Source organism: Oryx dammah, unplaced genomic scaffold (assembly GCF_014754425.2).
Source record: "Oryx dammah isolate SB20612 unplaced genomic scaffold, SCBI_Odam_1.1 HiC_scaffold_23, whole genome shotgun sequence".
NCBI lineage: Eukaryota > Metazoa > Chordata > Mammalia > Artiodactyla > Bovidae > Oryx > Oryx dammah.
The window spans coordinates 130,297,552-130,310,428 of NW_024070207.1; the positions used below are offsets into that span (position 1 = coordinate 130,297,552).

Consider the following 12,877-nt stretch of genomic DNA (forward strand, 5'->3'; position numbering starts at 1 on the left):
TTGCAGGCAGATTCTTTACTGTCTGAGCAACCAGGGAAGCCCAAGAGTCCTGGAGTGGGCAGCCTATCCCTTCTCCAGTGGATGTTTGCAACCCAGGAATCGAACCCAGGTCTCCCGCGTTGCAGGCGGATTCTTTACCAACTGAGATATGGGGGAAGCCCAAGGCCCCGGCCTGGGAGCCCAAGGCCCCTGTGGTGACAACCAAAAATGACTCCAGACAGTGCCAACTGTCCCCCAGGGGGCAGGGTCACCCGTGGTTGGGCATGGCTGGCTGCATGAAGCGACACCTGGAGGTGTGCTTTCTGCATCTCCTGGGTGAGAGACACGTCAGTACCAAGGGAACCACAGAACAGACATTCCCCCTGCGGCAGAGATCCTTGAGGCTCAACCCGACGGTTAATCAGACGGCCGGGGGGCTCAGACACCACCTCTCAAAGGGAATCCTGACTCCACGAGCATGGCCAGGATATTTCCCAAAAGGCAGCTGCCCTGGCATGGTTTGTCCAGTAGTCAAGTACGGACGTGAGAGCTGGACGGTAAAGAAAGCTGAGCGCCGACGAACGGATGCTTTAGAACTGTGGTGCTGGAGAAGACTCTTGAGAGTCCCTTGGGCAGCAGGGAGATCCAACCAGTCCATCCTAAAGGAGATCCGTCCTCAATAGTCATGGGAAGGACTGACGCTAAAGCTGAAACTCCAATATTTTGGCCACCTGATGCAGAGACCTGACTCGTTGGAAAAGACCCTGATGTTGGGAGGGATTGAGGGCGGGAGGAGAAGGGGACAGCAGAGGATGAGGTGGTTGGATGACATCACCGATTCGATGGACATGGGTTTGGGTGAACTCTGAGAGTTGGTGATGGACAGGGAGGCCTGGCGTGCTGCAGTCCACAGACTCTCCAACAGCCAGATACGACTGAACACCACCAAGGACCACAGTCACTCCAGCACCCCACCCACCTACCTAATAAAGCTCTTGAAGAGCTGCAGTTGGGGTGGTACCTTCATTTACTTGCCTTTGGCTACTCCGAAGAGCTTCAAGATCTCAGTTCCCTGACCAGAGACTGAACCCTGGGCCACAGCAGTGAAAGCCCGGAATTGTAACCCCTGAGCCACGAGCTGAAGGTATCCGCCATCCAGTGGCTCCGGATGGATCAGACAGACTGGGCCTGGTAGGAGGCTGAGTTGCCTGTAGCTGCAGGTGAGCCCAGAGTTCTGTGCCACTGCCGAGGGAATAAAGGCTCAGACAGGTTTTGCTGGCTCCGCTGCTGGGCGGGACTGCATAAAGACAGAGCTTGGCCTCAATGGGCTTCCTTTAGCCCTGGTGTAGGTTCACAGAGAACCCATATCTCCCCTCAAACAGAAGCTCCTGACCCCGTTTCTGCATGTCCCACGTGCGGGAAGATGATTAGACCGTGTGGATTCGTGGGAGGATCTCCAGGGAGACCCTGGGCTCTGGGTGCCAGGAAGGCTCACAAAACCACACCTGTTCCTAAATACCCGTCCTCAAACAGGTCAAACAGGACGTGCCACAGGAGTGACATCCAAACAAAATCTCTGCACTCCTAACCTAGTCATGCATGCATGGGAGAGTCTGACAGTAAAGAAGGCTGAGCGCCAAAGAATTGATGCTTTTGAACAGTGGCGTTGGAGAAAACTCTCGGGAGTCCCTTGGACTGTAAGGAGATCCAACCAGTCCATCCTAAAGGAGATCAGTCCTGGGTGTTCATTGGAGGGACTGATGTTGAAGCTGAACTTCCAATCCTCTGGCCCCCTGATGGGAAAAGCTGACTTATTGGAAAAGACCCTGATGCTGGGAAAGATTGAAGGCGGGAGGAGAAAGGGACGACAGAGGATGAGATGGTTGGATGGCATCACCAACTCCATGCACATGAGTCTGAGCAAACTCTGGGAGATGGTGGTGGACAGGGAGGCCTGGTGTGCTGCAGTCCACGGGGTCAAAAAAGACTCAGACATCACTGAGCAACCGAACAGCAACCAGTAACATTGAAAGAAAATATTTTAATTTCTAACCTACAACACTACTCAGTGTTAAGCCCCTCCCAATCCTCAATGCCTTAGAATTTGAATATCCAAAGGATATCCAAAGGATATCTCCAGTTGCTATTAAATCCTGCCCTTCATGGGTTAATTATAATTTCCTGAGTGAGGCCCCTCCCTGCCTCTGTTCCCCAGCACGCCAAGATGGGGAAGAGCCCGCACTGGAGTTTTGGGCGTAAACAACTCACATGCTTTTAATTTGCCAACCGGAGGGCTGACATTGAGGGAACAAATATCTAAGAAAACGTGAACCGAGGCTGTCCTTCCTGCAAAACCCCGTCTCTGGCGACAGTGACTCGTCCCACTGAACCCAGCCGCATCTCAGCTCCGTGCTTGCCCTACAGAGCTACACAAGCCACTCAGACTGTTGATAGAAAGCGAGGAAGTAAAAACAATCTCAACCCGCCCCAGGGACATGGATCACTTTTTCCATGCGTGCCACACCCAGAGATCAAAACTCGAGAACCAAAAAAAAAAAAAAAAAAAACCAAACAAACCCACAACTGGCTTCTAAGTGGGTCCCCAGCCCTACAGATCTGGGTCCATTCCCCCAGAGCCCCGAACGTGGTACCCGGTCCCCTTGTTTGCTGTTCACCGACCGCCATCAGACCGGAGTCTGTTTTTCTTTTCCAGACTCTGGCAGTTTACAGCCGTTTCCTGAGAGGAAGTGGCTGGGGACAGAGTGTTTATTTTTTTTTTCAGCAAGCAGATAGAAACGCACACCCAAGCACCTCTTTCTCCGGGAGCCAGCCCTCCCTTACCTTGGACATGCAGCAGAACACACAGGAGCGTGAGGCAGAAGAAGAGATCCTGCCATGCCTCCATCCTCGGTCTCCGGCGGGCGGCGGACAGGCGGGCTGGGCGATCTGGCCACCCCACCCTCGCCGGGAGCCGCCGTGCTGACTTCTGTCGTCCGCTTTGAGAGGGAAACAGGAGAGAAAGAAAGAAAAGGATGAAGCAGTCTACAGCCTCTCTGCCGGCGAGTGATGAGCAGGGCGGTGCTGAACTCCGCAGCCGGGAGCCCGCCCCTGGGGACCAGCTCCTACACGCCTGCTGCAGGAGAGGCACCTCCCTCAGCTCCGCTGCCAACCACCCCCAGGAAGGTGGGGAAATAGGCGACCGCCCGGTGCCACTGGGCGTCTTGGGTTGTAGGGAAGCTGGCACACCCGCTTGGCAGCTCTGCACCCTGCAGGCGTGGGAAGAGCCCCAGGATCAAAGGTGCCAAGCTCGGGTGTAAGCAAGAGCTGCCTCCTCCCGGGGGCGGGGCGGGGGAGGGGGTCATTCCCAAGATCCTCGTGCAGGGAGACGCCAGACCCAGAGCCCAGAGCAGCGCAGAGACTGAGACGTGTGTCTCAGGGTTAGGCGCTCAGCCCTGTCCGACGGTAGCCCGCCAGGCTCCTCTCGGGGATTCTCCAGGCAAGAATACAGGAGTGGGTCGCCATGCCCTCCTCCAGGGGATCTTCCCAATCTGGGAATCGAGCCGAGGTCTCCCGCACTGCAAGCGGATTCTTTACCGTCTGAGCCTCCAGGGAAGCCCCCGTTTAATCTCTGCTTTTTTTTTTTTTTTGGCAACTTACAGACCCTGTGCCTTTAAAGAGTCACACTGCGCCCCTGAATCTGCTATTGTTGCAGGTGGCGGGGCAGTGAGGGTCAGCGGCGGGGATGGTGGAGGGCCAGACAACCCGATTTCACTTGGTCCTCCTGCTCTCTCTCACCGGATTAGTGGTAAAGAACGTACCTGCCAGTGCAGGAGACGTGGGTTCGATCCCTGGGTCGGGAAGATCCCCTGGAGAAGGACATAGCAAGTCACTCCTGTTTTCTTGCCTGGAGAATCTCATGGACAGAGGAGCCTGGTGGGCTGCAGTTCATGGGGTCACAGAGGGTCAGATACGACTGAGCTACTAAAGGACAGGAAAACCCACTGTGGGCCTTGGAGGTGGCTATAGACGGGGGCAAATTCCTTCTTCTTCTTTTTTTTTTTTTCAATTGAAGTATAGAGTTGGTTGACAATGTGGTTTTAATTTCAGGCACGCAGCAAAGTGATTCGGTTATACACGTGTATTTATATTCTTGACCAGATTCTTTTTACTGAACGTAGCTCCCTGTGGTCTACATTAGGACCTTGTCGCTGACCTGCAGGGGGAAAAAAAAATTTGCTCTCTTTGAGTGACTTTGGGAATACAAAACGAGGTAGTCTAGTGGTCACGGAGAGGCAGACAACTTTGAGGATTTTCAAGTCAAAGCGCGGGCATCAGATGAGATGAACACGGCTTTCACTGTGTTTCGTTACCTTGGAAGAATGACTCGGTGGGTCTCGGACCAGTGATTTGGGAAAGAATTAACTGCTCTGCCCCGCCTGGCTTCCCAGGTGGAAGTGAAGTCAAGTCTCTCAGTCGTGTCTGACTCTTTGTGACCCTGTGGACTGTAGCCCGCCAGGTTCCTCCGTCCATGGGATTTTCCAGGCAAGCTTACTGGAGTGGGTTGCCATTTCCTCCTCCAGGGGATCCCGACCCAGGGATCGAACCCAGGTCTCCTACATTGCAGGCAGACGCTTTACCGTCTGAGCCACCCTCCTGGCGATGCAGGAAACATATAAGAGACCTGGGTTCGATCCCTGGGTGGGGAAGATTCCCCTGGAGGAGGGCATGGCAACCCACTCCAGTATTCTTGCCTGGAGCATCCTCCAGGCTTCAGAAGAAATTGCTTCGAACCAGACAGAGTCCCTGCTTGGACGACACTGTGAAAGCCATCAGACGGGAGACTGAGAAGCCCTCTCTGCCTTCAAGGTTGGGCCTGGCACCACGTGGCAGGAGGGACCCCCCCACCCCCATGCTCTCACCCACCACCGTCCCACCCCGAGGATGTCTGGGGAGGACCCACATCCACCAAGGGGTGCGCAGAGCAGTGCCGGGCCCCATGAAGTGGGCTGGGAGGAGAGACAGCAGGTGGAATTTAAAATTAAAAAAAACCCCAAATGCATCTGCTGCAAGCCCCCTCCAAGACTGACCCAGAGGAAGCGCAGGGCCTCAGATGGGAAAGATATGCTGGGTTAAGGGGGAAGGCGCTGTGTATGCCAGGAGGTTCAGGGACTTCCTGACGTGCTAGCACCCCCGAGACCTGTACTCGGAAGCCCGCTGGTGGAGACGGGGTGCGTTAGGGAGCTCCCAGGAGCCGCCAGGGTGTGACGTGGGCAGGGAGGGCATCCACAGATTAACTTGCTGCAACTAGAGCTCAGGGCGTGCCCGGGAGGTGGGTCGTAAGGAGGGACAGGGGCCTAGGGTGACGTTTGAGGAGAGCGAGAGATTCAGCAGCGGGTGGCCCTTGGCTGAGCCGGCCCGTGAGTGCACAATGGTGCATCCAGCCGTTCCTGGGGAATCTCGCAAGCAAGAGAATGTCGATGCAGGGACCGGTTCTCACGTGTGGGCGGGGGAAGAGGAAATCATGGAGCTGAGACAGGACTCGTCGGAAATCCTCGCGGATGGAAGTGTGAGTTGCTCAGTTGTGTGTGACTGTGCGACCACCCAGGGCGACCCCCAGGGACTGCAGCCCGCCAGGCTCCTCTGTCCATGGGATTCTCCAGGCAAGGACACTGGCGTGGGTTGCCATGCCCTCCTCCAGGGGATCTTCCTGACCCAGGGATCGAACCCAGGTCTTCTGCCCTGCAGGTGGCTTCTTAGCATCTAAGCTGGTGGCTTTCCTAGATGGAAAACTGGTGCAAAAGTAGCTGATACTGGTTCCACCATACCTGACTCCCTGCAAGGCGCAGTTAGAGCTATTGTATGTATTCAAGTAACCTTTTCTGTAAAGGATCAGAGAGGAGAGAAACAAACAAACAAAAATCATTCCTCCTCTGCAATGTCCAGGAATTTATCGGATGATCTAAATTGCATTTCAAATCCATGGGGGAAAACATGGGTTATGCAATAAATGGTTCGGGAATAGTGGGATTATCCCAAGATGGTTTAAAAACAAACAAACAAACAAAACTACATATCAAGGGATCTCTTCCTCATCACATTGATAAAAATGCATTCCTAGGGGATAAAATATTCTACTCAAAGTATAATTAAAAAACCGTGAAAACTTTTAGAAGACAAGATAAGGGGATTTTTTTGTTTTGTTCTTTTTTTTAAATAATATCAGTATGTGTGCATGCTAAGTCACTCCACTCACGTCCAACTTTTTGTGACCCCATGGACCGTAGCCCACCAGGCTCCTCTGTCCATGGGAGTTTCCAGGCAAGAATACTGGGGTGGGTTGCCGTCTCCTCCTCCAGGGGATCTTCCTGACCCAGGGATGGAATCTGGGTCTCTTACGTCTCCTGCTTTGACAAGTGGGTTCTTTACCACTAGCGTCACCTGGGAAGCCTTAATATCAGAATGGTTGATGCTTTTTCTAGGTATGACAACAAGCCCAGAAACTTTAAGTTCACTACACAAAAAATAATAACTGTGAATGGGGAAAAATATCACTGCAGAGTTCAAAGGTGAAGCATAAAGTGGACAAGCACGTTTGCTACTTATGTCAACTCATTATCTTTAATATGTGAAGAGTTCCTACAAATCAATATGAAAAGGACCAATAACACATACAGGCGAACAGCATATTCATTTTCTTCAAAAACAGAATCTCAATGGGTCTCCCACACACAGATTCTCAATCTCACTTGTGTTAAGACAAATGCCACATAAACACAGTTGATAGGATATCATTCTTCAACTCAGAGACTGGCACCGATTGGCAAGCTTGCTCAGCAGTGAGGAAACAAATCTGACATCATCGGGGTGTATCGTGAATTTGCAGAACCTCTACAGCGGGTGTTTGGGCAATGTCCATGAAAATTAAATATACACATGCTTTTTTTATTCCCCCTCACAAAAGCCAACTTCAGGCATTAATTGAACACATACACTGTGCTTCCACGGAGCCACAAACCTGTGCTTCCAAAGCTATTCACTGCAGCAACTCACAGCAAAAAATTGACCACAGTTTACATGGGTTGATCAAATCCATTACGACCAAGACTTGTAACAAATCCTTCGCTGGTGTGTTCTCACTTAAATAAAAATGTTGATACTGATTTCAAAACTTGTTGGACTGCGATTTCTTTATACAGGAGTTCCAAAATGATTTTTAAAAGCAATCATCATGCCAAGCATTTAATCATCAAACCACCCAATTTAAACTCAATTTTTCAAAAGGCCCCACCTTTGATAAAGTCCTATTTATTTTAATGTCAACAAGAAATTGAGCTGAGTTTACAACCATGTACATACACCATCCATAACAAAAGCTTAGTTGACTTCTTTCTTATGTGTATAGATTCAGGAATGAGTCACAATTTGCTGTACTTAACCCCTTCACTAGTCTGTTGTTTAATGAGACGTTTATGCTTATACTATGATTGCGATGCTTATAAAAATGTCGACGTTATTCACAGAGTTACAAAGAGACTTTACACATTTTTTCTTTTTATAAAGCAAGTCAGAGCACAGACCCCGATGATTCATCGAGGGTGAATGTGGACACTCTCTGCTCCCTTTGTAATCGGGTGACCTGAATGAGTTAGCAAGAGGATCCAAGCATATCGATTAATCCAGCCCTCGGCTCTTCACAACTGGTCGACCCCTTCCATTGAGTGAAGACATTTATTTCTGTTCTGTCCTGTAGAACCCAGATGTCACGTTCACCCCTGTACACACCCGAGGCCACAGGTATTTGTCATAGGAAGCGATGAATGGATATGAGAAATACTCAAATCTTCATTTTAAAAAATCTTTTCATATATGCAAAAATTATCATAGCGTCCAAGACAGAGCAAGTTCAATAGACAGGTGGCGGTCTCTGGTAATACCTTGAGAAGGAAACTCCAAATTATTTTCAACAATGACGGGAGGAGGGGTTGTGAAGAGAGTGGTGCTGAGCCTTCAGTAAGGAGATGGATCAGTTGCAAACCACCCCACAAAACAACCGATAAGGGTCTCTCTGAGCTTCCAAGCAGGAAAGACCCAGAATTCATGACCGAGATGGGGCTGGCCAAAAAGTCAATTCTGAGCTTTTCGTGAGATGTTTCAGAAAAACCCAAAGGAACTTTTGGACGGAGAAGGAAATGGCAAAACCCACTCCAGGATTCTTGCCTGGAGAATCCCACGGGCTGAGGAGCCTGGCGGGGCTGCAGTCCGTGGGGTCGCAGAGAGTCAGACACGGCAGAGTAACCAGGCAATACCTTGACGGCAGCCGCTTCCCAGGTCGGGTGGTTTGTGAGGGCCGCCCACACAGGTGTGCTGACATCAAACCTTTGAATCCATGGTGACTGACGTGAAGCACTCAACAGTTCTTCACACCATCATCAGTAATGACATTACGTCTTCACTCGGGCAAATGCTGCCACCCTGGATAACTACCCTAAGCGCTTTTTGCAAGCAGGCCTGCGCTTCGAGAAAATCAGGGAAACAACCTCATATTTCTGGAGAGGGAAGTCTATGGGTGGGGTCCAGCCTGTCTGCAACATCGAGGCTCCCACGCTTTCCGAGATAAACACAAAAACCCAAGCAAAGCCCTTGTATGGGGTTGGCCAAAAGGTTCATTCAACGAACATGTTGCTCGCTAGAGCTGTGGACGAAAACGAACAACGTGTCTTTTATTTTTACGTAAAACCAAACGAACGTTTTGGCCAACTCAACACAGAAAAGCCTGCATTTTGGAAGCCGTGTGGCGTGTGCATTGCTGTGAGTGGAGGAATTGCTTTCAAAGGTGGAGAAGTCATTGCTAATAGCCAAGAGAAGAGCAAGCACTCAGTCCACACTCTAAGATGTTAGAAAATATAGGAGACTGTCTCTCACAAAACAGTGTGCCCCCCCCGCCCCAGTTAAACCAAGCTATCCCGTGGAGGCTGATGAATGTGTTATAAAGATCACAGAAAACAAATTCCTGGCATTTACCTACATAGAAGACGCAGGAATTGCCTGCGAAATCCCATGGACAGAGGAGCCTGGCGGGCTACAGTCCATGGGGCCGCAAAGAGTCAGACAAGACTTAGCAAGTAAAGCACCACCACCAATGTGAGCAAAGAAGGGAAGGAACAGACAGAAGCAAATGCCAGAAATAAGAGCTAGTGCTTAGGGTGATGTCTGTCTTACAGAAAAGGGAATTGGAAATCCACATCACTAGTTTCACTAAATTTCCAACAGCCTTCTTTAAAAGGCACCTCCTGGCAAGACATTTTCGTAAATAGGACTTGATTTCTAAATTTCTTTTTATTAGTCTGGTGTGGGAAAAAAAAAAAAATTCACGAGAAATGAAAGAACTTTTGAGGAAACTTGCTTGAGGCTTAACGCCCACTCCGTTAAAGAGTCAATGGTCAGGAGAGGCTTCAGACGCCTCCCATTTACAGGCAGTTTGTAAATGGTCCAGAGTTTCCGCTTGGGAACCTCGGTGGCGCGTTTGAACAATGATGGCTGGGAACTTGGCAACTCGGATGGGCCTCGGCGATCAGTCGGTCGGACGTTCCCTGCACTCACGGGAAAGCCCCCTCAGGGTCGTGGAGAAGGCGAGTGTGAGTTTCCCCGCTGTGGATGGAAAACTCACCACAAGTCAAGTTTCACCCGCCCAGCCCGGCGGAGGGGCAAGTGGTGGAGAGGGGAGTGGGGAATAAAGCACCCCAGCGGTGAAGCAAGGAATCCAGCTTGAGCGAAGGCACGGAAAAGCCGGGGCGAGGTCCCAGTGGGTCATCTCTGCTCCTCCAGCCCATCTCTGGAGCGGCTCCCGCAGGCAAGCTTGCGCTCCCGCTGTGGTTACTTGGCTGCCAAATGTCTTTATTTCTCCAGAAGAGTCTGTTGAACTGCAGAGGACAAAGACACAAGAACATGTTTTGTTTTATTTTGTTTTTTTCTTTTCAAGGCCTCTCCAGGCCTCCCCAGCCCCAACACCCTCTGAGTGGGAGGGCAGGGCAGCGGTTGGAAGAGGAGAAATAGCCACGGTGGGGATGCAGGTGGGGCTGACAGTTGGCGATGATGAGAGACGACGCTCCCACCCGGTCTCACCTGGCGGCTCAGCAGTGGTGCGATGGTTCTCCATATTCACCTCGCCTTCTTCGGCTGAAAGCAAGAACAAAATGCGCCTGAGTCTCAGGGTGAGTCGGCATCGACCCACTCAGCTGCCTACCCAGCCCCTCCCGGAAAGCAGAGGAACCGCCCCGGTCACCAGGGTGTGAAGGGCCCCCTCGCTGGGGTTCCTGCCTGTTTGCTCCTTCGCTTTTCTGAGTCCGTCTTTTTATTTCCAAATTTCTATTCCTCGATTTCTCAAATACACATCGACGCCAAGAGGATCAACACACTTCCCACCTGCCCCCAACCGTCCCCAGAAAGGATCTGTGAGCATAGGACCCTTTGCTCAGGATTCAAGTGTGAGGAGACAGAATTCAAAATACAGGAGAAGAACAGGGGATGGAGAAGGGTCAGCCAGCCTGGGAGTTTGAGGCATCAGCAGATGCCAGCTCTTATATACAGCATGAATGAAGAGCAAGGTCTTATTATCGAGCCCAGGGAGTGTCTATTGAATATCGTGGGATAAAGCAGCACTGAAAAATAAAATATCACAGAGGAACGTACAGATGACTGACTCACTTTTCTGTACAGATGAACATACCAACTGTCAATCAACGATGCTTCGATAAAATGCAAAGCGAACAAAAAAAACCCACACACGATGTTCCCAGTCAAAACGCATTTATTTGCATCGGAGTCGGTTCAAACGAGGCACATGAGCTCTGCTATACAGAGTGAACTAAGTCAGAAAGAGAAAGGTAACTATCGTATATTAACGCATATACTGTTAGTCGCTCAGTCGAGGCCAACTCACTGCGACCCCATGGACTGCCTACCAGGCTCCTCCGTCCCTGGGATTCTCCAGGCAAGAATACTGGAGTGGGTTGCCATTCCCTTCTCCAGGGGGAATCTTCCCTACCCAGGGATCAAACCCAGGTCTCCCGCATGAGAGGTAGACGCTTTAACCTCCGAGCCCCCAGGGAACCCCTTGTTGATGTACGGCAGAAAGCAACACAGTATTGTAAGGCAACTATCCTCCAACTAAAAATAAACTATTTAAAAAAGTTAAGGTGGAAGAAAGTGAATGAAAATAATAACAATAAAGCTTGTTGCAGTCAAATGCAATGCAGGAGATGTGGGTTTGATCCGTGGGTCAGGAAGATCCCCTGGAGGAGGACAAGGCAACCCACTCCAGTATTCTTGCCTGGAGAATCCCACGGACAGAGGAGCCTGGTGGGTTAAATCCATGCGGTCACAAAGAGCTGGACATAACTGAACAACAGAGCACGTATGCACGCTACCTAGAACGCAGGCTTCATTTCCTCAAAACCGAGAATACTCCCTTCAAAGACACAGACGGCCGCAGAAGTGACCAGGGTCAAGGCCATCACGGTGACTGGTGGAGGGTGATGGGCCCACGAGAAGAGCGTTGAGGGACACCCCGTTGCGGGGTTCTCAAGCCACCTCCCGTTACTAATCCCAAATCCTGCAACTCAGCTTTCAGACCAGTACCGGCTGCACCACCCTGGGAAGAGGCACGACCCTGGCCCTCAGCACGAGGCTGGAAAAAGAGAACTCGTATTTACACGCAAGAAGGAGATGGATGGTCTGATGCGAAAAAGGGAAAGAAAGCGGCGTTGACCTCTGTGTTTATGGAGGGGTGCGAGGATGCACGAATTCTAGGCGGTCATAGACCCTGTCCATTTCTGACTTCTGCACTGACATTCTCAGAAACTTTAAGTCAGGGTTGGGAAGGAGGTTAAGGGGAGGGTGTGTCGGAGGCCCAAGAGGGAGGCAATGTAAGTATACATACGGCTGATTCACGCCACTATACAGCAGACACCCACATCACCGTGTAAAGTGATTATCTTCCGATTAAAAAGAATTAAAACAAAAAAGCAATTGAAGATGGTGAGATTTTCAGGTTACTCCTAAGCATGTGGGTTCTCCTTTTTTCGCTGAGAACTGCAAAATTCACGTAATTGGCAAAAACCAATTAGAGAAAGAGTTAGGGGGAAAAAAAAACACTTCATGGAAATGGGCTGTAAAAATCTAGGGGCTATGGAGTCAGAAAGTTGAAAATTCCATCATTAATGTGAAAGGCCATACCCTATGGGTTAGGGCTGGCTTTGCCCCGGGGAGGGGAGGGCGGGGGTCTCTGTAGGCAGGATGGTCCACCCAGCGGGCAAGGCTGGAAGGTGACTGACAAAGCTGTTTTTGTTCACGGAAGCCCTCCAGCCCCGTTTGAGTGTGTCGGTTCCCACTTTAAAAGGGACCAGGTCTGCATTTGTTTTCACTTCTCTGAAGGCAAAGCGCGCCTTCGAATACAGCATCCCAAGCTTCTGTGCTTCGACAAGGCAGAAAACATAGAGACGTCACAGTGCGGCCTGAGGAGTCAGGGAGAAACGTCCCTGGGGAAACGTCTTAGTAGCAAGGAGGAAAAAAAAAAAAAAAAGGGACAGACAAGGTTTGCTTTTCGAGACGCATGCAGATCAGAAAGGGTCATCTCCACGCCCCTGCCCGGGGTTCTCCACGGGTCCCCTAGATCTTTGACTCATCTGCAAAGGAAGAGCAGAAAAGGACAATGAAAAAAAAAAAAAAGAACAAAACCAAAATAAACCAGAAATAAATGTCTGAGAGCTTGGCTTCGGGTGCAAGAGCCCATGGGTGCAGGCAGCAGCAAGCTGTTAAGAGACACGTCCGTCTGCTGGGCTCAGAAGTTAAGGAGACGGGCTGATACGGCAAGAGCATCACTGGAGTGGATGCTGGGGTT

At 50.7% G+C, this 12,877-nt stretch overlaps 2 protein-coding genes across 5 annotated transcripts in view; both read right to left on the bottom strand.

Moving 5' to 3' along the window:
- XG (Xg glycoprotein (Xg blood group)) overlaps window positions 1-3,263 on the bottom strand; it is a 51,565-nt gene extending 48,302 nt beyond the window's left edge. For 2 of the 4 annotated variants that reach the window (XM_040266405.1, XM_040266404.1), the window contains exon 1: window positions 2,821-3,263. In XM_040266405.1, the coding sequence (XP_040122339.1) occupies window positions 2,821-2,884 (64 nt within the window). In that variant the 5' untranslated portion in view covers window positions 2,885-3,263. Of the gene's footprint in view, window positions 1-428; window positions 549-2,820 lie in introns of those variants that run through there. The other 2 variants (XM_040266402.1, XM_040266403.1) reach the window with 2 other exon arrangements.
- Window positions 3,264-6,578: 3,315 nt separating this feature from the next.
- CD99 (CD99 molecule (Xg blood group)) overlaps window positions 6,579-12,877 on the bottom strand; it is a 32,784-nt gene continuing 26,485 nt past the window's right edge. Inside the window, exons 9-10 of the mRNA XM_040266406.1 lie at window positions 10,102-10,155; window positions 6,579-9,899 (exon numbers count right to left, since the gene is read on the bottom strand). Of these exons, the coding sequence (XP_040122340.1) occupies window positions 9,874-9,899; window positions 10,102-10,155 (80 nt within the window). The 3' untranslated portion in view covers window positions 6,579-9,873. The remainder of the gene's footprint in view (window positions 9,900-10,101; window positions 10,156-12,877) is intronic.